The 25,833-nt window shown below is 45.5% G+C and overlaps 1 protein-coding gene across 1 annotated transcript in view; it reads left to right on the top strand.

Moving 5' to 3' along the window:
- Window positions 1-25,833, top strand: part of LOC111958301 (lipopolysaccharide-responsive and beige-like anchor protein) — a 226,055-nt gene that overhangs the window by 179,803 nt on the left and 20,419 nt on the right. The window contains 1 exon segment of the mRNA XM_070437145.1: window positions 11,150-11,316. Coding sequence (XP_070293246.1) covers window positions 11,150-11,316 — 167 coding nt within the window.

The following is a 25,833-nucleotide window of genomic DNA, read 5'->3' as shown; positions in this document are numbered from 1 at the left end:
ATTTCGGCAAAGGTGTTAAAACGACCTGTGGAAAAGACATGTCAGAGTCCTAGATGTCCTGGGGTCGTGTCCCACTTGCTTCTGAAATCGTCCCATACATTAGCGGATATCTAGACTTCACTAGGGTCTCGTTTCGTTCTCTACATTTACCAGCCTGACTACTCCTAGATGGACTACCATAATAACCTACCCTCCATCCCTCTTACTCTGTCCAAATAGGGTCTGTGACAAGAACAAGAGTAGTGTCCAACTTGAGTGAGTAGGACATGACATTAATTCAGCGTGTGCACCCCTGCCGCTATTTCAAAGGAAGCGGGGGGGAATAGTAAAATAGACATTTATCGAACGGCCTTAGTGCTCATTAGCTAACCAGAGGGGGCCCCCTTACCTCGGTAGTAGACAGCAGAGGTCTCTATCCTGATGCTACAGTGAGATGAAAAAGATAAAATGGTAATTCATCATTAGGATCAACTATTTGCTGTATAATTGCGGACAGCTACCTATGAGCGTGCGGGTAGCCAGATTGCAATAACTTCAATTCAACTCTTAGAGTCGATCTAGTATGCCCTATCCTGGTGCCAAGTATCAAAACATTCATGGATCAATGTCCTCAGTCCACCTGGTAGGCCAGAGTTACTAAACAGTCATTGTGCAGCTTAATCAAGATGTAACTAGTCTACGCTGTAAGCCAATTACTCATATAGCATCAGTGTTACATCTCATCATGTGGTACTAGATGCTCGTAACGCTGTAGCCAGATTCAAAACATTCAGCGACTCTCATATGTTACTAGTGAGTCTTACATCTTCGGTATGGCCAAGAGATTTCTCCAACAGAGGATCGATGTCATAGTACTATGGCTCCGAACCTGGTAGCAGATTCAAACATCAGGATCAAATGTCTAGTCTACCTGGTAGCCAGATTCAAACATTCAAGATCAATTGTCTAGTCTACCTGGTAGAATCCAGCATTTCAATATCATTCTCACTTGATCAATGTCTCTGAGGAGTCCACGAATTGTGAGCCGAAATTCAAACACCCAGGATCAATGTCTAGTCCAACACTGGTAGCCAGAAATTGCAAAAACCTTAACTCTACTGGATCAATGTTAATGATATTCTCCACTTCTGAGAATGTTGCGCAGAATTCGAAACAATCTAAAGCGATACTCGTAAGTGATCTAGTGCTATCACCCTGCTTGGTAGCCAGATATCAATGAGCGGATCACAGGGATAACTCAAGGTCTAGTCTATATTCCAACATCTCGTTATAAGAGCCAGATTGTCAGGAACAAGTCAGGATCAATGTCTTAGTACTTACCTCGGTTTGCCAGAATTCGAGACTAATCAGGATTAAACAGTTAGTCCATCCTGTACCAGATTCTAACATCAGGATCAATTACTAATGACACCTGCTGTAAGCCAGAATTCAAACCTAGTACAGGAATGTGCAGCATGAGTCGTAGTCTACCTGGTAGCACAGATTTCCAAACCGTAGCGGAAGTCAGTATGAGTTGAAGTCAATGAAGTCTACGAAGCGTTAAAAAGCGCACTCAAACAAGACTATTGTGTGGAGAGAAAAGACTGAACTCTATATTCACTTGCCGTTAGGCAAAGATGAGTATGAGGAAGCTGTGTGTGTATGGAGTGAGTGTGTGTGTGCGTGTTCGTGTGTTTATAGTTGCTCATGTGCATTTCTGCCAGACGGGACGTATAGCGTAGACGTAGATGGTATGCACCTTATCTCGAACGTTGGACAGTGTAAATCATGGGCAGGCACGCTTCCATTACATGAGCTGGCTGACAGGGGATGGGATGGGTTCAGCGTGTGCTAGAGGGGATGATTAAGTCGGAGGGTGAACGTAGTAACGTCGGCGCCTAACTCTGTGGTAAAATTAAAGGTGCATCACATATGAACATCGAAGAGCAGCTGATAATGGGTTGGCATTAATCGAGTAAATTACATGGAGATATGTCTCGGACAATTCACGCCAAGCTCAAAGTCAATGACCAGAGAAACGTCTCTGTGTGATTTTAGAAAGGAAAGGAACAAGGCCTAAACCACTGGCTAAAATTACAGCTAGGATAGTGATATGAGACAACAACACATGAATAGTATCACTACACCTACATTAAACACAATCAGCCACACACACACACCACACCACACGAGGGCCAGGCATTCCCAGCACATCTCACAGATACAAATCCACCGACTTCAACTGGCTATGAGTGCAATTCAAAAAAGGCGCAGAACATATGGCATATGGTTTTGCGGTGTAGAATAATACGCTGCCAACCCCCTCTCAATGCTATATGTCTGATAGTTGTTGTCACGCTCTCCATCAGGTCACTGAGCTGGAGGTGCACCAGAGAATAAAATGAGGGTGTGAGTGGGTGGAAATACAGGCCTGATGATTACCAGATATAAAAGCCTGTGTTTATCAACTTACGTGTATTGACGAGCCAAAGGAACCTGAACATTGAGTTTCAATGTGGTGCCCCAACACTGTCTCAGCCTTCAAGGCGCTCGTTTCATGACATCACAAAGCGCTCAAGATTCTGCTGGAGAAACGCGGCGACGACACACACACACACACACCTCAACACACACCACCACACACTCACACACAACACACACGAGCACACAACACACAACACACACACACACACACACACACACACACACACATACCACACCACACACACACACCACACACACACACACACACACACACCACACACACACACCACATCACACACACACACACACACACACACGTGGGGATACTTAATATTAGCAATGCTTGATGTGTTCTACTCTGCCTTGACATTGTGTGGTGCATGAGTAAGAAGCCAGCTAGAGACACAGAAGGTCAGCTATCCCTCCTTGTCTCGCGCTCCTCTTCAATTTCTCACGTCCGCCGACAAGCCGTCCCAGAGGGTTTCATTTAAGTGTGGGAAACTGTTCCGCCCGGGGTGCGTGTCCTTGTCGTGTTCTGAGAGGGAATGCAAAATATTCCAGAATAAGGAATTCCTTACAAAACAGAGGAGAGGAGGGTTACCAAACAAAAAAGAGAGATGCTGAAACAATTGGTTTCTGAAGAAGATACCCCTCTCACTTGATCTCTTGCCCTCAAGTATAAACGGCCACATAAACACCATCAGGTTAACTTCAAGACGAAGATTTCGGGCGGGGAGGCGGGGGGGGGGCGTAGGAAGCGAAAGAAGAGAAAAATGAAGGCTTAAAAGTACAACGGCGAACAAAGTCATCTAACGAATGTCGACGTCTGACAGCCACTTCAATTCTGAAATGATGCCCCCATGCACTCACACACGTCGCAGAGTATTGATTTTCTGCTGCAGGAAAAAATAATCTCTCCAGCAACCAACAAATCCCAGAGGCATGCATCGTCCCGATAGTGGCCATCAAGGTTAACGCAGGGCGCAGACACTATCAAAGTATCTCTTCTCGCTCTCTTCATCCCTCTCTCTCCTGTCCCTTGTTCTGTGTGCTGTGGCTTTTATAGTGGACTGGTCAATGCCTAGTTGCAGGGCTCTTCATCTCTCCTCCCAGCGCATCCCTCCTCCTCTCTTCACTCTCTCTCGCTCTTCTCGTTCCCTCTCCCATTCTCTCTCTCCCCCCCTTCCCTCCCTGCTCAAATCACAGCAGCTCGTGGTCAAGCCCCGCTCCAATCAGTTTAGCTGCCATTAGTCTAAGCTGGGCTGAAGTTCATCCACTCTGACTCCAGAGCGACAGTCAAGCGCCAGCACGTGACGAATCACAACCTGTTATACTGTCTCTCCGGAGGTGAAAAATAGTCAAATGAAGAGCAGAGCAGCTGCAGATGAAAAATAATCTGCTGTCTTCTTCTGTGGACACTCTGGCGCTGTCGTATGTCTGGATGCAGAGTGATGATTCCAAACAGAAGAGATAACAATAGGAGCGCACCAAGGACATACCCTTTCTTCTTTTACTGCTGTACATTACTAACAATTTAACTCACATCAGGTTTGTGTCTGCCTTAAAAAATACATTCAATTGCACTTGAGAATCTGCTTATTCCACATATTTATTTTTCAGAATACATCTTTATTCAATACTATACAACATAATTATCCTTTCCAAGAACTCCTCAGTAAAATGAAATCAATAAAATGATGTCCCTCTATGGATAACAAAGATAGTAGGCAAGGCAAGAGTCCTACTCCAGAGACTAAGGTGTCAGTTAGTATGTAGTAAAGGGGACAAGGGAGTCGGAAGAGGTGCTCATATATGTGCTATTCACAGCTCTGGGTCAGCTGGGCAAAGATAATGATGTGAGGAGCGGTGCAAGAGGCATCACCTAGGGACTTAATTACACACAGAGAAGAGCCAGACACTGGGAGACTAGTCTCTCTCTCCCCTCTCCCGGGTAAGTACTCTCTCTCTCTCTCTGAGGGTAGAGGTAGACAGAGATATAGAATACTGCTGGGTAAGTATTTTCTCTCTCTCTCTGAGGGTAGAGGTGAACAGAATATAGAATACTGCTGGGTAAGTATTCTCTCTCTCTCTCTCTCTGAGGGTAGAGGTAGACAGAGATATAGAATACTTGCTGGGTAAGTACTCTCTCTCTGAGGGTAGAGGTAGACAGAGATATAGAATACTGCTGGGTAAGTACTCTCTCTCTGAGGGTAGAGGTAGACAGAGATATAGAATACTGCTGGGTAATACTCTCTCTTGAGGGTAGAGGTAGACAGAGATATAGAATACTGCTGGGTAAGTACTCTCTCTCTGAGGGTAGAGGTAGACAGATATATAGAATACTGTTGGGTAGTACTCTTCTCTCTGAGGGTAGAGGTAGACAGAGAGTATAGAATACTGCTGGGTAAGTATTAGAAGTCGACCGATTAATCGGAATGGGTGATTAATTAGGGCGATTTCAAGTTTTCATAACAATCGTAATCGGCCTTTTTGGACACTGATTATGGCCGATTACATTGCACTCCACGAGGAGACTGCGTGGCAGGCTGACTACCTGTTATGTGAGTGCAGCAAGGAACCAAGGTAAGGTGCTAGCTAGCATTAAATGTATCTTTAAAAAAACAAATAATCTTAACATAATCACTAGTTAGTTAACTACAATGGTTGATGATATTACTAGTTTATCTAGCTTGTCCTGCGTTGCATATAATCGATGCGGTGCCTGTTAATTTGTCATTGAATCACAGCCTACTTCGCCAACGGGTGATTTAAGCACTGTCGTTGCACCAATGTGTACCTACCATAAACATCAATGCCTTTCCTAAAATCAATACAGGTAGACAGAGATTTAGAATACTGCTGGGTAAGTTGAATCTACTTGCTTTATCCTGTCATAATATACGAATCAAACTACTGAACCAAACGAATCCCACTAATAATGACTCCAGCAACAGCTAACAAGCCTCCCGTCATTACCCAGAGGGTCTCACCAGCACCATAGTGAGATGGCTGTACTCCCAGCTCTACAGCTGTCGTCTAGAAGTCACCGCTGTGACCGCCTTCTGACAGGTGACGACTGTCGGTCAGAGCGATGAGTGTTGTGTGTTGATACGTTGTAAACAATGTGTCAGATGGTGGCACCTGACGCCTGTCGGGCTACAGCCAGAGTGGTGACCTGCAGGGGGCTCTTCTAGACGGTATGGGAGATTGGGGTCACAACCTATCCTCTGACATTGAAACAGTTTGTTGGGAATTCTCTCACACTGAAACAGATGGTTTATAGACCTATGAAGATAACCACATTTGGTCCAAGCACTCTATAAACGGCAGTGTTTGTTCTTGACCAGAACGGAGCTGTTTTCCTTACAGCAGGTTACATTATAGCACCGAAGCACAGACTGTTGGCTTTGTTTATTGTGTTATAAATAGCCAAATGTTTAACTGTCATGTGGTTCATTTTCTTTCACTTCAAAATGTAAATTGTGTCGCCCTCCGTTCCATGGCGTTTCAAACGTTAAGTGTGCAGTCAATTCTTTGTGTGTGTCCTGTCCATGGCTGTGATCTGTGAGGAAGAGTAAGCTCAGTACACTGTGTGGGGGCGTTGTGCTAACGACGCTGTCATGATGGAATATAATGAGCATCAGCTCAATGTTAATGTCATTAACTCTGAGGCGAGAGGAGAAGAGAGGGATCGCCTTACAAGCCAGACAGAGGGGAGAATGCGAGAGAGAGTACTTACCCAGCAGTATTCTATATATCTGTCTACCTCTACCCTCAGAGAGAGAGAGAGCGAACTTACCCGGGAGAGAGGGGGAGGGGAGAGGGAGAGAGACTAGTATCCCAGTGTCTGGCTCTTCTCTGTGTGTAATTAAGTCCCTAGGTGATGCCTCTTGCACCGCTCCACACATCATTATCTTTGCCCAGAGCTGTGAATAGCACATATATGAGCACCTCCTCCCGACTCCCTAGTCCCCTTTACTACATACTAACTGACACTTTAGTCTCTGGAGTAGGACTCTTGCCTTGCCTACTATCTTTGTTATACCATAGAGGGACATCATTTTATTGATTTCATTTTACTGATGAGTTGGAGAGGAGTTCTTGGAAAGGATAATTATGTTGTGTAGTATTGAATAAGGCTGTGTATTCATACAAATAAATATGTGGAATAAGCAGATTCTCAAGTGCAATTGAATGTATTTTTAAGGCAGACACAAACCTGATGTGGAGTTAAATGTGTTAAATGTACAGCAGTARAAGAAGAAAGGGTATGTCCTTGGTGCGCTCCTATTGTTATCTCTTCTGTTTGGAATCATCACTCTGCATCCAGACAACTAGCCGAGCGCYAGCCAGTGTTCCAGAAGAAGCRGATTATTTTTCATCTGCAGCGCCTCTGCCTTCATTTGACTATTTTTCACCCCGGAGAGSACAGTTAACAGGTGTGATTCGTCACGTGCTGGCGTGACCTTGGACTGCTTCTGGAGTCAGAGTGGATGGAACCTTCAGCCCAGCTTAGACTAATGGCAGCTACTGATTGGAGCGGGGCTTGACACCAGCTGCTGCGTCTTGAGCAGGAGGAAGAGGGAGAGAGACGAGAACGAGCGAGAGAAAAGAGAGGGGGATGCCGCTGGAGGAGAGATGAAGAGTCCTGCCAACTAGGCATTGTGACCAATCCATTAAAAGCCACAGCAGCCACAGACAAGGGACAGGAGAGAGGATAGAGGACGAGAGAGATACTTTGATAAGTGTTCGCCTGCGTATACCTTGATGGCACTATCGGGACGATGCATGCCTCTGGGATCTGTTTGGCTGATGAGATTATTTTTTCCTCACAGGAAAAATCAATACTCTGCGAGCGTGGTGTGACAGGAGCATATTCAGAATTGAAGTGGCTGTCAAACTCGACATTCGATGACTTTGTTCGCCGTTGTACTTTTAAGCCTTCATTTTTCTCCTTCGTCTTCTACGCCCCCCCCCTGCCCCTCCCCGCCCCCCGAACTCTTGTCTGAGTTAACCTGATGGGTTTTATGTGCCGTTTTACTTTAGGCAAGAGATCAAGTTGCAGGGGACCTCAATATAATTGTTCAGCAATCTCACTCTCTTTGTTTTTAACCCCTCCTCCCAACTTCTGTGAGGAATTACTTATTCCTAGGAATATTTGCATTCCCTCTCAGAACACGACAAGACACGCACCCCGGGCGGACAGTTTCCCACTTTAAATGAAACCCTCTGGACGGCTGTTCGCGGACGTGAGAAATTGGAAGAGGAGCGCGCAGACAACGAGGCGAAAGCCGACCCCACTGTGTCTCTAGCTGGCTTCTCTACTGCACCACACAATGTCAAGAGCAGAGAGTACACATCAAGCATTGCTTTAATAAGATCCCCACTGGGTTTGTTTTGGTGTGTGTTGTGGTGTTGTGTTGTTGCTGCTGTGTGTGTGTGTGTGTGTGTCGCCCGTTTCTCTCAGCAGACCTTGTTAGCCTTTGTTTAGTAATTCAACCGACGTGCAATGTCATATCATTAACGTTGAATGGTCATTTAAACCGAGGAATAGGGCGCCTTGAAGGCTGAGACAGTGTGGCACAGAAACATTTCAAGGTCCTTGGCTCTGTCACTCACTGTAAGTGATAAACACAGGCTTTATATCTGGTAATGAGGCCTGTATCCCCACTCACACCCTCATTATACTGGTGAACCCCTCAGGCCCTGATGGGAGAGCGTGACAACAACTACAGCATTTAGAGGGGGGTTGGCAGCGTATTATTCTACACGCAGAAACCTATGCCATATGTCCTGGCCTTTTGAATTGCACTCATGCAGTTGAGTCGGTGGATTTGTATCTGTGAGATGTGCTGGAATGCCTGGCCCTCGTGTGTGTGTGTGTGTGTGTGTGTGTGTGTGTGTGTGTGTGATACTATTCATGTTGTCTTCTCATATCATTATCCTAGTGTAATTTAGCCAGTGGTTAGGCCTGTTTCCTTTCTAAATCACACAGACTTTTCTCTGGTTATTGACTTGAGCTTGGTGTGAATTGTCCGAGACACATCTCCATGTAATTTACTCGATTAATGCCAACCCATTATCAGTCTGTCTTCTCCGTGCACCTTTTTCCACCAGAGTAGGCGCCAGCGCCCGTCACCCTCCGACCCTGTCAGCCAGCTCATGTAATGGAAGGTGCTGCCCATGATTACACTGTCTCAAGTCATAAGGTCTCACGTCACGCCGTCCACACACACACACACACACACACACACACACACACACAGCTTCCTCACCTGCTCGCTCGCTCTCCAAAAGCCTGTCTTGTGCCTTTTACCTCTGACTTCATCATCATCTGACTTCCTCGTTTGAATCTGGCTACCAGGTGGACTAGACATTGATCCTGATGTCTGAATCTGGCTACAAGGTAGACTAGACATTGATCCTGATGTCTGAATCTGGCTACCAGGTAGACTAGACATTGATCCTGATGTTGGAATCTTGTGGCTACCAGGTAGCTAGACATTGATCCTTTGATTGTTGGAATCTGGGATACCAGGTAGACTAGACATTGATCCTGATGTCTGAATCTGGCTACCAGGTAGACTAGACATTGATCCTGATGTCCGTTTTACTTTTTTCAGCTCAACGTCAGCATCAGGATAGACCCTTCGTCTCCACCGAGGTAAAGGGGCCCCCTCTGGTTGCTAATGCACTAGGCCGTTCATCTATTTTACTATTCCCCCCGCTTCCTTTGAAATTAGCGGAGGGGTGAAGTTGAAAAGTGTTCCCTGACTCATCAGTGCCCTTTGTTCTGTCAGCCTGATTGGAAGAGTAGAGGATGGAGGTAGGTTATAATGTAGTCATCTAGAGCTAGCAGGCTAGTATGTAAGAACCAACGAGACCCTAGTAGTCTAATATTCCTATGTATGACATTTCAGAGCAGTGGAAACCCCCAGAATCTAGACTCTGACATGTCTTTTCCACATCGTTTTACCCGAAATGGAGGCCTAGTGTTAATGGGCCGTATGTGTTCAGCTGTTTGCTTGTTGTTTCAGAGGGAGTCGCTCAGTGAAACTACTTCCCCTCGCCGCCGGGCCGCCAGGCCCGTTAGAAAAGCACACGTCACTATGGGGGACTAGGTGTTTTCCGCGTGAATGACCAGCGTGTTTTACGTGATGTGTTTGAACTGCAGCACTGCTGATTAGTGACACAGAAGTCACACGTCAAGACAGGCTGGAAGGAACGTTTCTTTCTCTGTCCCGTCGTAAAGTATAGACGCGCTGTCGTCTGTTCCAGGGGCAACATCGTTTCAAACAGCAGCACCATTCCCTCTCCCTATCCTCCCTTAACTACTCTTCTTCCTTTCAGCGCAGCGCACGCACGCACGCACGCACAGCGATGCCACACGTTGGGCCATCATGTTTTAAGTTAAGGACCACTCTAATGCCCCACAAGAGACGTAGAATTGATAATTAGGGCCAATGGCCCCTCCAGAATAGCCTTCCAGAATGTGATCCAGACCTATAGATTTCTTGTCAGGTATGAAAAAGTCACCGTTCCAATTGGGAGGAGGACCAATCATTATCAAGCACTTCCTGTGTTTACTGGTTGCTAAGGTTACTGGTGAGGCAGGTTGCATTTGTAGAGCTGGGGATGTATTCCACCAATGGGCTGGCTTTTAGGTTCATTTCATTTTTGAGCATTGGGAATTGCATTAAATCCATGTAGCATTGGGAATTGCTTAAATCATGTAGCATTGGCAATTGCATTAAATCGTGTAGCATTGGGAATTGCATAAATCATGTAGCATGGGAATTGCATTAAATCATGTAGCATTGGGAATTGCATTAAATCATGTAGCATTGGGAATTGCATTAAATCATGTAGCATTGGGAATTGCATTAAGAGTTGCTGGTATTGATGCTGTAACATTTCAGTATCCAATGGATGCACAGAAATCACTGTAATATGGCCATGATTTTTGCCTGAGGTACTGTACATGATAGTAGCGTGTATTCCTCATTTCTTTGTTGCTTGTATTTCTACTCTACATGGCTAACGGCTGTTATAAATATGCAGTGTACTCAAATGTTTTCAGTCGGTTGTATATTACTTCATTTTACAGTTTAACTCGGCTTTATATTTTGCTCAGTTTATCTTAGCACTGAAATGGAACATTTCAAGTCTGTCTGTTTTTTACCTCAGTATAGGTGTTATTGTATATACCATCTACTCTGAGTTCAAAGGCCATTTCTGATAACACATTCAGACAGAGAAAAATGATCCTCTGTTTTGTGATTCGGAGCCCTGGAGGCGTTAGTAACTATAATGTCCGCCGTTATTAATCAACGTGACATAAGGGCCAGAAAATGACCCCAGATTTTCATTTGGTTTTACTCAAGGCAGCATTTCTACACACACACAGCTGCTATAGCCTTATATTGTGTCCTTTTACATGGTGTGTAGTAGCCTATACCATTTTCACCAGAATACATGCTACTTCCATACATACAATATGAAGTTGCATACTATGTGTACGCCAGTTTTCTGTTCAGATTTACATACCTCCTGGGTGTCTCTTGAAATGTACTATAAAGGCTTTTTATTGAGCACTGCACATACAATTCATTTGTAATGATGCTTACGTTATTGTGTTTTTGACCAAAAAGTTAACCTGTTGTCACGTTTTGTCTTTGACCCCCAGTCCCACTGTGCCCAGTACTCGGCTGAGAAGCGTGATGAGGAGAAGATGTGCGACCACCTGATCCGAGCGGCCAAGTACCGCGACCACGTGACAGCCACCCAGCTCATCCAGAAGATAGTCAACATCCTGACGGACAAACACGGTGCCTGGGGAAGCTCTGCCTTCAGGTAAAAGTCTACGTAGTTCTACAATCTAGAGCAGGGGTTCTCCAACTCTGGTCCTGGAGCTCTATTGGGGGTGCAGGCTTTCGTTCCCGCCCAGCACTAACACACCTCATTCAACTAATCAAATGATCCGTTTTTGGTCTTTAGTCTAGTTACGCCTTCATCAGGTTCCCCTCAGCACCATCACATGTTCAGTCTAAAGTACTCTGTTCCAATCTCCATACTAACACAACCAATTCAAATGAAGCAATGTATTGGGGGAAATGGTCCGATTTTGCAGTGTTTTTCCCCGTGTCCAAACTTCCTGCCAAAAATGCACATAATAAGAACATTGAGCATTGGTAATGGTAAAACAATAGGATACACCTGACTTTTAAATGAGCCGTAGCTTTCCTTCGAGTACAACACATCCATTAAGACACCACTGTAATGACTGCATTCTCATCATCTCCCAGCCGCCCTCCTGGGAGTTAGTGATTGAGTTRGGTCCGCACCGGTGCAAACGCCGCGCTATGGGATGCATGATACATTGACTTTGGACAGAGATGAAAGAGATTTAAACAAACCCTCCAGCCATTAAAACTATAGAAAAGCTTAGAAAGCTCAATGTTGGTTTCAACAAAACAGGCCAGTTAGAAGTCAATGGGGGTATTGCCTAATGATGGCCTGTGCTGTTTGTGTGCTGGCAGGTTGGGTACAGTATATAATGGTTGGAGAGTCAGCCTGCTGTTGGTCGGTTGGTTCCCTCTTGTTAGTCTGAGTTGACTCTCCTGAGACTCGTCTGTGTGTGAGCTCAGTTTGCGGTTGCTAGTTTGCGGTTGCTCTTACACCAGGGGCTCAGGGGGTCTCTCGCTCTCTTTCCCACATTTTTTGTTGTTGATTTTATTCTCTGGTCTCTTAGATTTTTGCCTCCATGAGTAGCTTTCTTTCGCTCCCTATCTTTCGTCCCTATCTTTCTTCTCTTCTTCTCTCCCTATCTTTCTCTCTCCTTCTCTATCCTCTCCTCTATGCTTTGATCTTAGCGAGCCCAGTGATGTTATGGAGAGGCAATATTATATTACACATTGCCAATGCGAGTGAAATAAATAATAACAAAAGTGAAATAAAACAAACAATTTTTTATATTAAACATTATACCTGCAAAAGTTCCAAAAGGGTAATCTCTCTCTCTCTCTCTCTCTCTCTCTTTCTGTATATTCACACAACAAGGCCAAGCTATTTGCTATGCACCTCCGCAGCCCAGAGAGACTCTCCCTTCCCCATTACCATGCTTTCTTTCATTGTGTTATTGTGCTGCTACAGTATTGATGGTTTTCCTAATGGCTGCCGATGGGCCAGGCTGGAGAGCCGCTGGCACCGGGCTGGGAGCCGGGCCCAAGCTTTTAATAAATCACAATCAGACCTGTGCCTTGCATCAATATTTTTGGTCAATTACCGAGAAGGTCAGGTGGCGCAGCTCTGCGACGGGGACCCCATGCAGGCAGCAGTATGTGGTGGTGGGTGTGGGGGGAGTGTAAGGGGGGAGGGGGCTAGCGCCACAGAAAACACAGAGAAAGGGGCAATGGATACGATACAGACTGTTCACAACCAGTCGCACACGCACAAGGACACAACACAGAGAGACGGACAGGCACGCACGCACACACACACACTCAAACATGTGGGTGCTGCAACATTACAGAAAACAAGTGAGGGAGGGAGAGAAGACCCCCACACTCCTTTTCTATCAGCGGTGGTGAAAATGAAATCTGGGAGCAACAAAGGGTACACGCCGCCATGATTACGACCTTTGTCGAGAGGTGGAAAATTCACGAGCTCCTATAAAGACGTATTCCCCAAAGTTTCTATTCAATAAAGAGGCCGAAAATGAAAATATTATTTTTCTCACAGAAACAGGCTGATGGGAATTGTTGTTTTCCTCACGGCAGGCATCTAATATCATCTGACACGCCGTGACCCGCCTGAATGCAATTTGTGTCTTAATATCCAGCTTACACCAGCCCTGGCCCCTGGAGACGTGAGGTGTTCGGTGGTTTTCTCTACTCTCTCTCTCTCCCTCTTCTATTTCCTACTCTCTCTTTCCTTTTCTCTTTCTCCCGCTTCTATTTCCTTCTCTCTTTCTCTCTCACTCCTTTATTCATCCACCTCTCTCTCCATTGTCCCGGAATGTCTAGGGAGGTCTCCCTCCAACAAAGGGAAGTAACTCTTATTTTCTGTTCTGAGATCTGCCCTTGGCCGTCATTGTTGAACACATACACGCACGCACGCACGCACACACGTCATTACGTGCACTGAGGGACAGACAGACAGACGGGGAACGCTACCTGTTCATCCTTACATTACCATCACATCCTCTGGAGACTGGTGTACAACACGCCAGCAGTCTGATCCAAGACCACAGACACAACATGAATAACCAGCTCTGAGGTGGCCACAGATGAAGCGACTGGCAGCACTCATTTTTTCCCTAGCTTTTTTTTCTGGAGCGAGTGAGCGGCCCGACAGAGCATCTAGGCAGCGCTGGTGTTTATTTGGGTCAGGAGACAAGTCATCTTTCATGTATATGACACCCGGCAAAGTGGCCGGACAGAGAGAGATGAGGACAGAGAGAGAGAGATGAGGACGGAGAGAGAGATGAGGGGTAGATGATGGAGAACGGTAGAGCGGTGTCTCGGAGGACACACTCCCCTTTCCTCAACGCCCTCCTTCATTACATCCTAATACGCTGACTAATGTACCATGGAAATTCACTCTGGATGCTGGGGAGGAGGGAAAGCAGGGATAGGAAGAGAGTTAAGGAGGTAGAGAGCAGGGAGAGCAGGGATAGGAAGAGAATGTTACAGGAGGAGAGAGAAGCGAGAGCAGGGATAGGAAGAGAAGTTACAGGAGGAGAGATAAGGGAGAACAGGGATAGGAAGAGAAGTTACAGGAAGGAGAGAGAAGGGAGAGCAGGATATGGAAGAGAAGTTACAGGAGGAGAGAGAAGCGAGAGCAGGGAGGAAGAAGTTACAGAGAGGAGAGAAGGGAAGCAGGATAGGAAGAGAAGTTACAGGAGGAGAGAGAAGCGAGAGCAGGGATAGGAAGAGAAGTTACAGGAGGAGAGAGAAGGAGAGCAGTGGATAGGAAAGAGAGTTACAGGAGGGAGAGAAGGGAGAGCAGGGATAGGAAGAGAAGTTACAGGAGGAGAGAGAAGGGAGAGCAGGTAGGAAGAAGATTACAGGAGAGAAGAGAAGGGAGAGCAGGGATAGGAAGAGAAGTTACAGGAGGAAAGAGAGACAGGAGGTGAGAAGTAAGAGAGAGAGAAGTGAGGAGAGAAGGCAGGGGAAAAAGAAGGGAGAAATGAGGAGAGGAGAAGTACTGTAGCTGCCGTGTTGGAGGGAAAGTACAGTGTGGGAGGGGAGTGAGTGTGGGAGGGGGAAGAGTGTGGAGGGGGAGAGGTGTGGGAGGGGGAGAGAGTGTGGGAGGGGGGCGAGAGTGTGGGAGGGGGGGGCTGGAGGGAAAGAGAATGCTGAAGGAAAGAGAGTGCTGGCGGGAAAGAGAGTGCTGGAGGAAGAGAGGTGCTTGGAGGGAAAGTAGAGTGCTGGAGGGAAAGTAGAGGTGGAGGAAAGATGAGTGCTGGAGGAAAGTAGAGATGTGCTGGAGGGAGAGTAAAGAAGTGGTGGAGGGAGAGGAGAGCATAGTCTGGGAGGGAGAGTAGAGCGCGCGGAGGGAGGAGTAGAGCGTGCGGGGAGGGAGAGTACGAGCAGCGCGGACGAAGTGAGCCGGAGTAGAGTGAGCGGGGAGGGAGAGTAGAGCGCTGGAGGGAGAGTAGAGCGGGAGGGAAAGAGAGTGGTGTGAGGAGAGAGTGCGGGAGGGGGAAGAGTGCCGGGAGGGGAGAGAGTGTGCGGGAGGGAAAGCCACGTGTTTGAGGGGAGAAGAAGTACAGTTAGATTTAGAGTAGTAGTTAGTGTTGTGTTTTCTGCCAAATGTGTAACATGGTGATGATTGGACATTAGGTCACGTATTTGGGGATGTTTGAAGGTGCACCTCTCCCTCCCACTTCCTCTCCTCTCTCTCCCATTCCCCTCTGTCTCTATCTTCTCTTCCTTTCCTCTCTCCCCCTTTCTCTTTTAATTTGTTCTCCCTCCTTTAAGCAGCTCATCCTTCTCCTCCGCACTCCACCGTGTTGTAATGGAACAGCCGTGGGCTAGAGCCTTCCCAGCCGTAGGGACATCCATCTTTGTTGTGTGTCACGCTCTCTCGCCGCCGGCAAAAAAATCTTTGTGATGCCACTCCAATTTTTCTTCAGTAAATCAAATCGTCCCTTCCTTCAGAAAGATGAATGCTCCGGGGTTGGGGTGTTACAGAGAAAATCAATTCTGGCAAAATTGAAACGTATGCCTCTGCATCGATCCGGCCTTGTGAGATGGAAACTAACAGCTTTGTAACTGTTCCCAGGACAGTTAGCTGACCTGTAATGGACAAACTATCAATATTAGCTTACTGTTTTATCTTGTAGTATGTCATTGCCCAGCAGAACCATCAGGGTGAAATAGAAGAATTCTGGGCTTTATTCTGACAGGGAGATGGGTTGATGCTGTTCTCTCATCTACTAATTCTATATGGGGACAATCGACCAGTTTCTTTGTGTTACAACACACAATAGCCATTGTGCTACTGTTGAACCTGAGAAGGGGATTTGTTACCCATCTAAGAAAGATTGATCCAGTTTTATTATTTTGTGTAATTTAGTAAATAGGTGTTTTTACAATTTATTTTAATTTTTATTATAGAGCCTGGCCGATAGTGTATTATTAGGGAAAATGAAATTAGTGGCAATTTGAATGCACCCTGAGTCTCAGTGTTCGTAGCATTACAACATAACACACTCCTCCAGAGTGAGGCTGTAGCACGCATCCTGCAGAAACAAAGGACCTGTCTTCACTCCACTAACCCCTGCTCTTCTCCAGCCCAACACACACACACACACACACACACACACACACACACATACTTACCTCTGTCTTGCGTTGTCTACCAGTCATAAAATGAATAAATAATAACCTTGGCATTTGTCACAGACTAATTTCAGCCAATCATCTGTCCTTGATTACACACACGTGCACACAGAGAGAGAGAGAGACACACACACTCAAACACAACACACAGTGAGCCTCCTTCATTGACGGAAACAATTCCCATGGAAACATATACTACCTATAGCTGATTGACTTGCTCTACATACACTATGATACATTTACCAGGTCTGTCCAGCTGCATCGTTGCTTCATGTTGAATGTTAATGGGACGTACTGTGCAGCTGGGCTGAGATTGTTTAAGGGATAACTGAATGAGGAAGTTGGGACACTTGCCTGTCAATGAGGATTGTTACAATCAGGACCTAGAGCATCAATGTTTATCCCAGGATGTCTGGGAAGACGCACACAAACACACACACACACACACACACACACACACACACACACACACATCTGTAATGTTTGCCTGGAGAAGGTTCAGAGCATGTTCTCAAGTGCTTGTTTGTGTTCTGTGAAACTCTGAGGCCCTCGGTCCTATCTGCTGATCAGTTTCCCATAGCAGAGTTCAGGGACTAGAATAAACACCAGACCAGGATTTGAAATGTACCCTAATCCTGATACCTATCTGTTGTATATGTTTCATAATCCGTAGCAGTACATCATTGTTGTCAAGGCTGGCAAAAAGCTRGAYRTTCTATTGAATTAGTTTGAATAAAATATCACGGAGGATTATAATCTGTGTGGAAAAATTGATTTAGGAAATGTTATGGTGACTGTATCAGGGCGGTAGGCCAATAAGACAATGACCTTTTTAGCACTAAAGTGCTTTTGTAATGGCTTACAATTTAATTACGCGGTCACAATAAAACAACATGCTCTGAGACCTACCACTGCATTTCCAGCGTTTGTTAGCATCTTTAGCTGCGGTGACTTCAATGGTGTTAATGTTTTTTGCTTTGCTTATAAACACTGGAGGGCCCGTGATACAAAACCTGCGTGGGGGCTGACCCAGCCCAGCATGCCGTGCAGAGCTAGCACAGCTGTCGGACAACAGCGCAACTCTACAACATCGCCTTCCGTTCTCTCCTAGATGAATTGATCGTTGTTTTCTTTAGTGCTTAGCTCTGTCCGAGGCCTACTTCAAAATCAATTAGCCCAACGAGGAAGTTAGAGTTGAGCTGGGAAGGTACTGCCCCGACATCCATCTGCAGTCGGTTTTAAGCCGTAAACAGTTTTTACTGTAAACAAGGTTAAAAGAACCAGAGACGTCAATGAGCTCATCTTTAGTAAATGAGACAGGTCGCTATCGGAGGGGAATCTGGAGCGTGCAGCCTTAACGGGTTTAAAGTGAAACCCTCGACCCGTTCATTACACGCTAGGCCGCGTGTTCTGGATTTTTTTTATTTATTATTTTTTTTTTTGAATGTTGTGAGTGCGTGTAGGAGGAGGATGTCTCCAATTCTCCAACAGAGAGGAGCATGTTAAAGTTTGACAGGCCAACATTCCATACGTTATATAAATGATGCGTATCTGTTCTGCACGGCCTTACGTGCAGGCGTGATGTCAAGGGTTATGGATAGGAATTAAATATGCCCTAATGATAAATTTGCTTTCTAACTGTGTTTACAGTTACAGTGGCTGGGCTTGTAAGAAATAGTAACAAGGTGTCATGTGGAACGTATTAACGGTTGATGCTGTCCATATGTTACTTACCATGGCGAGCTAAGGTTAAACAAGCCTCATCGCACGATCGAGGAATGAAACTGATGCTCTCACTCTTTAGGGATCAAAGGTTTAAGGATTTTAGTCCAGGATAATGGAGCTATTAGTTTCTTTCTGAGACAGGTATTTAGGAGTGATTTGGGTGAATTCAATCTTCAGTGTTTAGTGTAGAAACAGTTTATTTTGCAGGTGTGTCTCCTGAAGCAACACTGATCTTACCTCACTCCCCTCTCCATCTCCTCTCACCCTCCCTCATCCCCTCTCACTCCCTCTCATTCTCTCTCTCACCCCTCCCTGCTCTCCATCTCCTCATCCCTCTCCATCTCCTCTCCCTCTCCATTCTCCTTCCCTCCTTCCCCCTCCTCTCCCTCTCCCTCCCCTCTCCTCTCCCTCTCCATCCTCCTCTCCCTCTCCATCCTCCTCTCCATCCATCCTCTCCCCATACTGCCATTTCCCCTTCTCCCATCTCTCCCTTTACGTTCTTATTCCCCTCTCCCTCTCCCATCCTCCTCTTCCTCTCCATCCCCCTCTTCCTCTCCTGCCATCACATCTTCCTCTCCATCCCCTCTTCCTCTCTCCTCCTCTCCCCTTCATCCATCCTCCCTCTCCCTCTCTCTCATCCAAACGCTCCATGCCTTCCTCGCCAGTCACTCTCTCCACATCCTCTCTCTCTCTCTCCTCTCACCTCTCGTCCTCCTCTCCTCCCGTGTACCGCTCCAGTCTCTCCCTCTCATCCTCATCCTCTCATTCCCCTCTCCCTCTCATCCTCTCGCTGCTCTCCACCTCTCACTCCCCCTCCTTCTTATCTCCTCTCCTCTTATTTCCCGTCTTATTCTTCTATTCCCTCTCCGCCTACTTATTCTCCTCTCTCTACCCTGCTCCTCATTCGCCTCCCACTTATTACTCCTATCTTCCACCCTTTTTCCTCCTCGTATTTCTCCATCCTCCTCTCCCTGCTCCTCTTGCTCCCTCTCTTTATTCCTCTCCTTCTTCCCTGCTCCTCATTTTTCCCTCTCTTCTCTTCCTCTTCCTCTTCCTCCTCAGCTCCTGTAATTGAAATCCCTGTTATACAATGAACCACTCCTCCTTCCTCTCCAGAAAGACCTATTACATCCCACCGTCTACCGCCTCAGAGCTCAGCCTCCTCTATGTAGTGTGGCAACTCTCCAGATTTACCGTCCATATATCCCTTAAAAAGTATATGGCCTTGGCCCAGCAAGGTCCTGATTAGAGGCCTGATCAATATTCTCAATAAAAAGCCATTGGGGAAGTTTTTTTCGTTCTTTTTTTCCCTCTCCCTTCTCCAGATGGCATGATTTCTGAGGAAGATCAGATTGTTCAGGGCCAGTAGTTTAGTTAGTTATCTCCTTTGATAACCCATGGCGCTGTTGTGTGTCACCCCCTCTCCTGTGGTCTCGTTGATAGATCGCTGCTCTCCAGCACTGTAATTACACTCAGGCCCAGCTGGTCATTTATTTCGCACTTTCACCCATTTACCAAAAAATCCGCTTTTTATCTTTGGGATCCAGCGGCTTTGTTCTGCACGGAAAGCAGAAAAGGGCACATGAAATACTGGCGTGATGTTACAGAGAATGGAGGGAGAATGGAGGGAGGGAGATGGAGGAGGGGGATCCATCCTTTACTCGGGGACCTTCAGCTTTTATTCTTTCTCTGGATTTACTTGATCTTCGTGTTTCTCTCTTCTCTCGCTCCAGACCAGCGCCACCTAATATAGAGAAGCTGGTTATGCGAGGGAGTCTAAAATGTTTGAAATAACGATTACATATTTTCTCCTACTTCATTATTATTTATTTGTTTAACCTTTATTTTTGATGCAGGGAGTCATTAAGGCCAGCAGTGGCACTCTTTAAAAATGTGTGAGTAGTGCGGCAGTATTCATGTGGTTGTTTTCCACCTAACAAACCAGTCCACTGACAAAGTATCTATCACTACCTTGGCAAGCCAACGGGTGATCACCCAGCACCATTAAGCTACACCCCCCCCCACCACCACCATCCTTCCCATCTGCTTCTCTCTCTTCTTCCTCTCTCTCCTCTCTCTCTCTCGCTCTCTCTCTCTCGCCTCTCTCTCTCTCCTCTTCTCTCTCTCGCTCTTCTCTCCGCTCTCTTCGCTCTCTTCGTCCTCCTCTCTCGCTCTTCTCTCGCCAATGCCTAGTGGCACTGACGTTAGCAGCACTTGACATGATTATGGCAGTCATGCTACGCGAGCCATTGTACCATAAGTGCTGTATAATGGGCATTGCTGTGTGATGGAGAGAGAGAAGGAGGGCCTCATGAATACACCAGACAGCCGTGCTAGATGAGCCTGTCACGGCCCAGCATCACACTAACGCATTGAGAGGAGGGCACGATGCACAGCCCAGCATCACACTAACGCATTGAGAGGAGGGGACGACGCTAGATTAGAATACAGAGAGGGTAGGGGACATCACTGTGTCTTGTGTCTGTCACCCAGCCATGTCCGCCTCAAAACCCTGGGAAATGGATTAACTGGGAAATTATAATAATCAGTGGCGACCCCTGTTTTGAGCCCCACATTTTTTGCAAAAAATAAAAGTCTTAATCTAAGGGTAGAGCTCAAATTCAAGCCTATTGGGTGCTGCCATAGTTACATTGAAGGGCCCATCCAAGAAGGCTCAAGGTCATTGGCCACAGATAAAATTACGTCAAATCACATATCTACAGTAGCTTTGATTGGACTGATCATGTCAACATCATACTTTCAAAATCTTAGCTAGCAGTCATCATCATGAATCAAGTCGACAATCTACTGGCAAATCCTTTTTAATCCTTGTCATATGAAGATAAATTATAGATGAAACGTATCGGTGCTCATTGTGCATTAACATTACACAACAAGTTGGAAATCGCAAATTCAACAATGAGTGGTTTGGAAGGAATCAGTCGCTAACTGCAAGCATTGCAAAGCAATCATTAGCCTGCTATTCAGTGGAGTGGCTGTGTGGTCCCAAGTCTAAGATTAAGGGTCTATTTTCCTAGTTTAAAATGATAAACATTCAACATTGGCCATGCTGTCAATGAAGCTTGATTTGCGCTGCACATAAAACAACTGTTAACTGAATATTTTCAAGACAACTGGGAACTCTGGAAAAACTCTGAATTGTAAATCAGGAACTCGTGCCTCTTTCTAGTGCTACGACCTGAAGATCACTGAGGTCATCATGATTCAACGTTTTTTCTTCTTCTCCGAGTTCCCAGTTGTCTTGAAAGCACCATAAATCCAGAGACTTTGACAAAGTTTGATGACAAAATTTTCCCACGAAGGACCGCCACCTTCCTGTTCAAGTGAGCACAGCACAACAAGGTGAGTCAAAAAATTTATTGTATGCTGCTGCATAAATGATGTAATATGCCAGGGAGATATGTATACTGTAGCTAAGAAAGTAATACTAAGTGCATGTTGTGTAGTAAGCTGTTAGTAGCCCATGTGCCTCACCCTAATAATTTGGTCTATTTTCACCTCTTAATTTCACCTACTGTTCTAACTTGGTAGAGCACATGTAGCCTATAGCCTGTTTTAGAGAAATGTAATCAATGAATATTGTAAGAGCTTTCATTGTCTGCTTATATGCCCCCTTTATTTATAAGAGATATGTCCTTCCTAGTCAAATGAGGTGTACTACACAGACCATTTCAATAGCAGTGTATGTTAATTCAGCCTTCCTAATGTTGCTGTAATGTTGTTTATGTGTTTACAAAAGGTAGCTTCAGGGTCACAGAGGAGGCTATCGCATCATCTATACTCCTAAACGACTTTCATCATGATGGGATTTCACTCGTTCTTTTTGTTTTATGACAGGATCAGACCATTTCATTTGCTTATTTTGAATCTTAATTTGAATTTCCTGCACAGTTGATCAATCCCTGATTGGATACGGGAATGGAAAGTATAGAAATAAAACAGGATGAATATGCCCAACAGTTTTAAATCAAAACTAGAATCTATATCAAAACAAAAATGTTACGCCAAAACATAAAGGATAAGTGTTTTTACAAACGCTACATATAAGTACTAAGCCATTTGACAACATAACACACCTGAGTAATTAACAGCGAGGACCTTCAAGCTGCAGGTCTTTCAGATCACATGACTACGTTCACGGCACCTGACAACAATAAGCACGTTGATATGCTTCACACATCTACCACTCCTCCAGTTAATTACTACTCTAATTCCTTATGAGCAAGAACAAAAACAAAACAAGAGAAGAGAGAGAAAGAGAGAGAGTAATATAATATTGCCTCTCCATAACATCACTGGGCTCGCTAAGATCAAAGCACTCCCATGGTGTGGCCATGCATGAGGCTGCAGACACAGCGCAACACACACACACAAAAGCTCAAAGAAGAAATGGAAATACGGTCCTAATTACCGATGGGCTCAGTATCGCGCACTCCCCATTAGCAGCAATTAAGCTCAGTGTAAATTCTGCGACAAAGGGTCTGGAAATTCACCCCTAATTATATTCTTCCTCCAGGGGAGGTTGGAGATTTAGAGAGAGGGCTGGGTGTAAAGAGAGGGGGGAAATATTAACCAAAATGTTTGTTGTTTGTTTGTTTTTAGGAACCACCCTGTGTTTTTTAACCTGTTGAAATATGTTTCAAAATAGAGTGTAAGTGCTATTTTACAGAGAGAACATATTCTTATGCCACCGACTATAATAGTACAAATCTATCTAGGATTCACAATAAATCTTCATTACCCACAACAACATGTCCAAAGTCAAACAAACTATATTAAAACACCAATGTTACCTTCAAAAACACAACAAAATGATATATGCGGTCACCATATGGTATATCTGTGTTTTCGATAAAGCATCATATTTTTTAGTTTTGACAACATGCACACATCTGTCACTGCTGGTAGGTAATGAATACATCCATATCCACTGGAGCAGAATTGCATAATTCAGCCATTACCGGAGGTATCCTCATAATCAGATGACCTCTACCCTTCAGGGCTGAACTTGAACGTCCTGACAAATCTAAACGGGCACAGAATGGCTCTGAACACAACCACGACCACATAAAGACTGAGCAAAGCCCAAGGTCGTCTGGGATTGGGAAATGCTTGGGGGAGTTCGGGTCCTCGGGGTCTGTCAACTTTAAAGTTCCCATTACAACATCAAGTCAAGACAGGATCATTTATAGCTCGACACAAATTTATCAGAAAGACTGCTGGAGTGAAAGCACATTTTCTAACAAAAAAATGAAAATTTCATTAAATTATTTTTCTTCTTATCAGTGGCGATTTTAGCATGAAATCTGAGGCACAAAAAAAAGTGGATGCATGACAGCAACTAAACAAATACATTAAATGCACATTAATGAGCAAGCTAAGGACGGACATAGTCAAAAAAAACTGTTGACAGGACCTCGGCGTTACTCTTGACCTGATCTCTCTTTGACGAACATATCAAGACGTTCAAGGACTAGCTTTTTTTCCATCTACGTAACATTGCTTAAAATCAGAAATTTCTGTCCCAAAAATGATGCAGAAAAAATTAATCATTGCATTTGTTACTCTAGCTGTTAGACTACTGGCCAATGCCTCTACTTCCGGTCTTACCCGGTCTAAAGCACGTAAATTAAACTTCATCGTTAGTGCCCAAAATACTGGCTTTGCAGAATCGCTGAACTAGAAACCAAGAAATTGCATCATATTCACTCCACTGCTTAGGCTTCCCTAGCAGTGGTCTTCCCTGTTAAGTGCAAGGGCTGATTTCAAGGTTTTACCTGGTAACCTATAAAGTCGTTACATGGCCTGCCATCTACCTTATTTCCGAGTTGTCCGCCGTACATACCAATAACGTACGCGCACGGTCAACAAGACGCAGTGCCCCTAATTGTCCCTAGAGATTTCTAAGCAAACACGGGAGGGCAGGCTCTTCCTATAAGATCTCTCATTTTAGGACAGTCTGCCTACCCAGGAAGGAGACGCAAGACTCGGTCTCAACCTTTAAGTCTTACTGAAGACTTAACTTCCTCTTCAGTAGGTCATAGATGAGTGTAAGCCTGGCGCCAGAGTGTGAAGGTGAACGAAACTCTGGAGGCAACGAACCCGCCCTTGCTGTCTCTGCCAGGCCGGTCCCCTCCTCCACTGGATCCTGCCTCAACATCTGTTACCGGGCTGAGTCACTGCTTGCTGGTGCATCTTCAGTGCCGCCCAGGCAGGTGGTGCGTCACTCTGAGTGGGCTTGAGTTACTGACGTGAAATCTTCCCTGGCGGGTTGGCGCCCCCCTTGGTTTGTGGCCTGTTGGTGGAGACCTTGTGGCTATACTCGGCTTGTCTCAGGATGGTAAGTTGGTGGTTGAGGATTTACCCTCCTATGGTGGCGGGGTCTGTGCTTTGCAAAGTGGGTGGGGTTATACTTCTAATTTGGCCCCTGCCGGTGGGTTTCTTCGATGGGGCCACAGTGTCTCCCTGACCGCTCCTGTCTCAGCCTCCAGTATTATGCGCAGTAGTTGTATCGGCGTGGCTAAGGGTCAGTTTGGTTACCCTGAGTACTTCTCCTTCTATTCCAGTGTCCTGTGTGAATTTTCAAGTAAGCCTCTCCTAATTCTCTCGTCCTCATCTTCTCTCTGAAACCTGAGCGCTAAGGACCATCACGTCAGGACTACCCGGGCATCTGACCACCTTGCTGTCCCCACTCCGCTGCCTTGCGCTATTCCAGTTTCAACTGGTTCTGCCTGTGTTACGGAACCCCTACCTGTCCCAGAGCCTGCTGTTTCAACTCTTAATGATCGCATGAAAAGCCAACTGAGATTTATTCCCTGATATCATTTGAACCATCTTGTCAATTTAGAAACCATTTTGAAAAATCTGGGCCTCTCTAATTCTCCTCCTCTTCTTTCTCGGAGGAACTGAGCACTAGACCATACGTCGGGACTACCCTGGCCGTGGTGACTCCTGCTGTCCCAGTCCCGCCTGGCACACTTGCGCTATTCCAGTTTCAACTGTTCTGCCTGCGGTTATGGAACCCCAGACCTGTCCCAGACCTGCTGTTTTCAACCTCTTAATGATCGCTATGAAAGCCACTGAATTTATTCCTGATTATTTATTGACCACTGCTTGGTCATTTAAGGAATTTTGAAAATCTTGGCTCTCTTAATTTCTCCTCTTCTCTTCTTCCTCGGTAGGACCTGGGCACTAGGACCAATTGCGTCGGGACCTGCCGCCCTGTGAACTCCTGTGTCCCAGTCCGCTGGCCTTGCGCTATCCAGTTCAGCTGTTCTGACCCTGCGGTTATGGAACCGGCTACTGTTCCGCAGACGAAGTTGTTTTTCACTGCTTTGCTACGCTATGAGAAGCCAACTAGAAAATTATTTCATGATTATCTAATTGACCATGCTTGTCACTTATGAACTTTTTGAAAACATCTTTGGCATAGTAGTTAATAAATCTCCACCCGCATAAGCCAGAAGAGGACTGGCCACCCCTCATAGCCTGTTCCTCTCTAGGTTTCTTCCTAGGTTTTGGCCTTTCCCTAGGGAGTTTTTTCCTAGCCACGTGATTCTACAATCCTGCAATTAACTAGCCTGTTGGGTTTTAGGCTGGTGTCTTACAGCACTCGAGATAGTTAGCTGATGTAGCGAAGGGCTATATTAAAATTAAAAATTGATTGATTGATGAATATAACTATTTTGTTCATACTTTTGAAATGTACAGGCGACAGAATTCAGAACAATGGCCGTCTTACAGTGTTCTCTCTCTGTACACCAAGTCAGAACCGAAT

Source organism: Salvelinus sp. IW2-2015, linkage group LG34 (genome assembly GCF_002910315.2).
Source record: "Salvelinus sp. IW2-2015 linkage group LG34, ASM291031v2, whole genome shotgun sequence".
NCBI classification, from domain to species: Eukaryota; Metazoa; Chordata; class Actinopteri; order Salmoniformes; family Salmonidae; genus Salvelinus; species Salvelinus sp. IW2-2015.
Note: the sequence above shows the minus strand (reverse complement) of the source record. Positions and strands in the feature narration are given on the sequence as shown.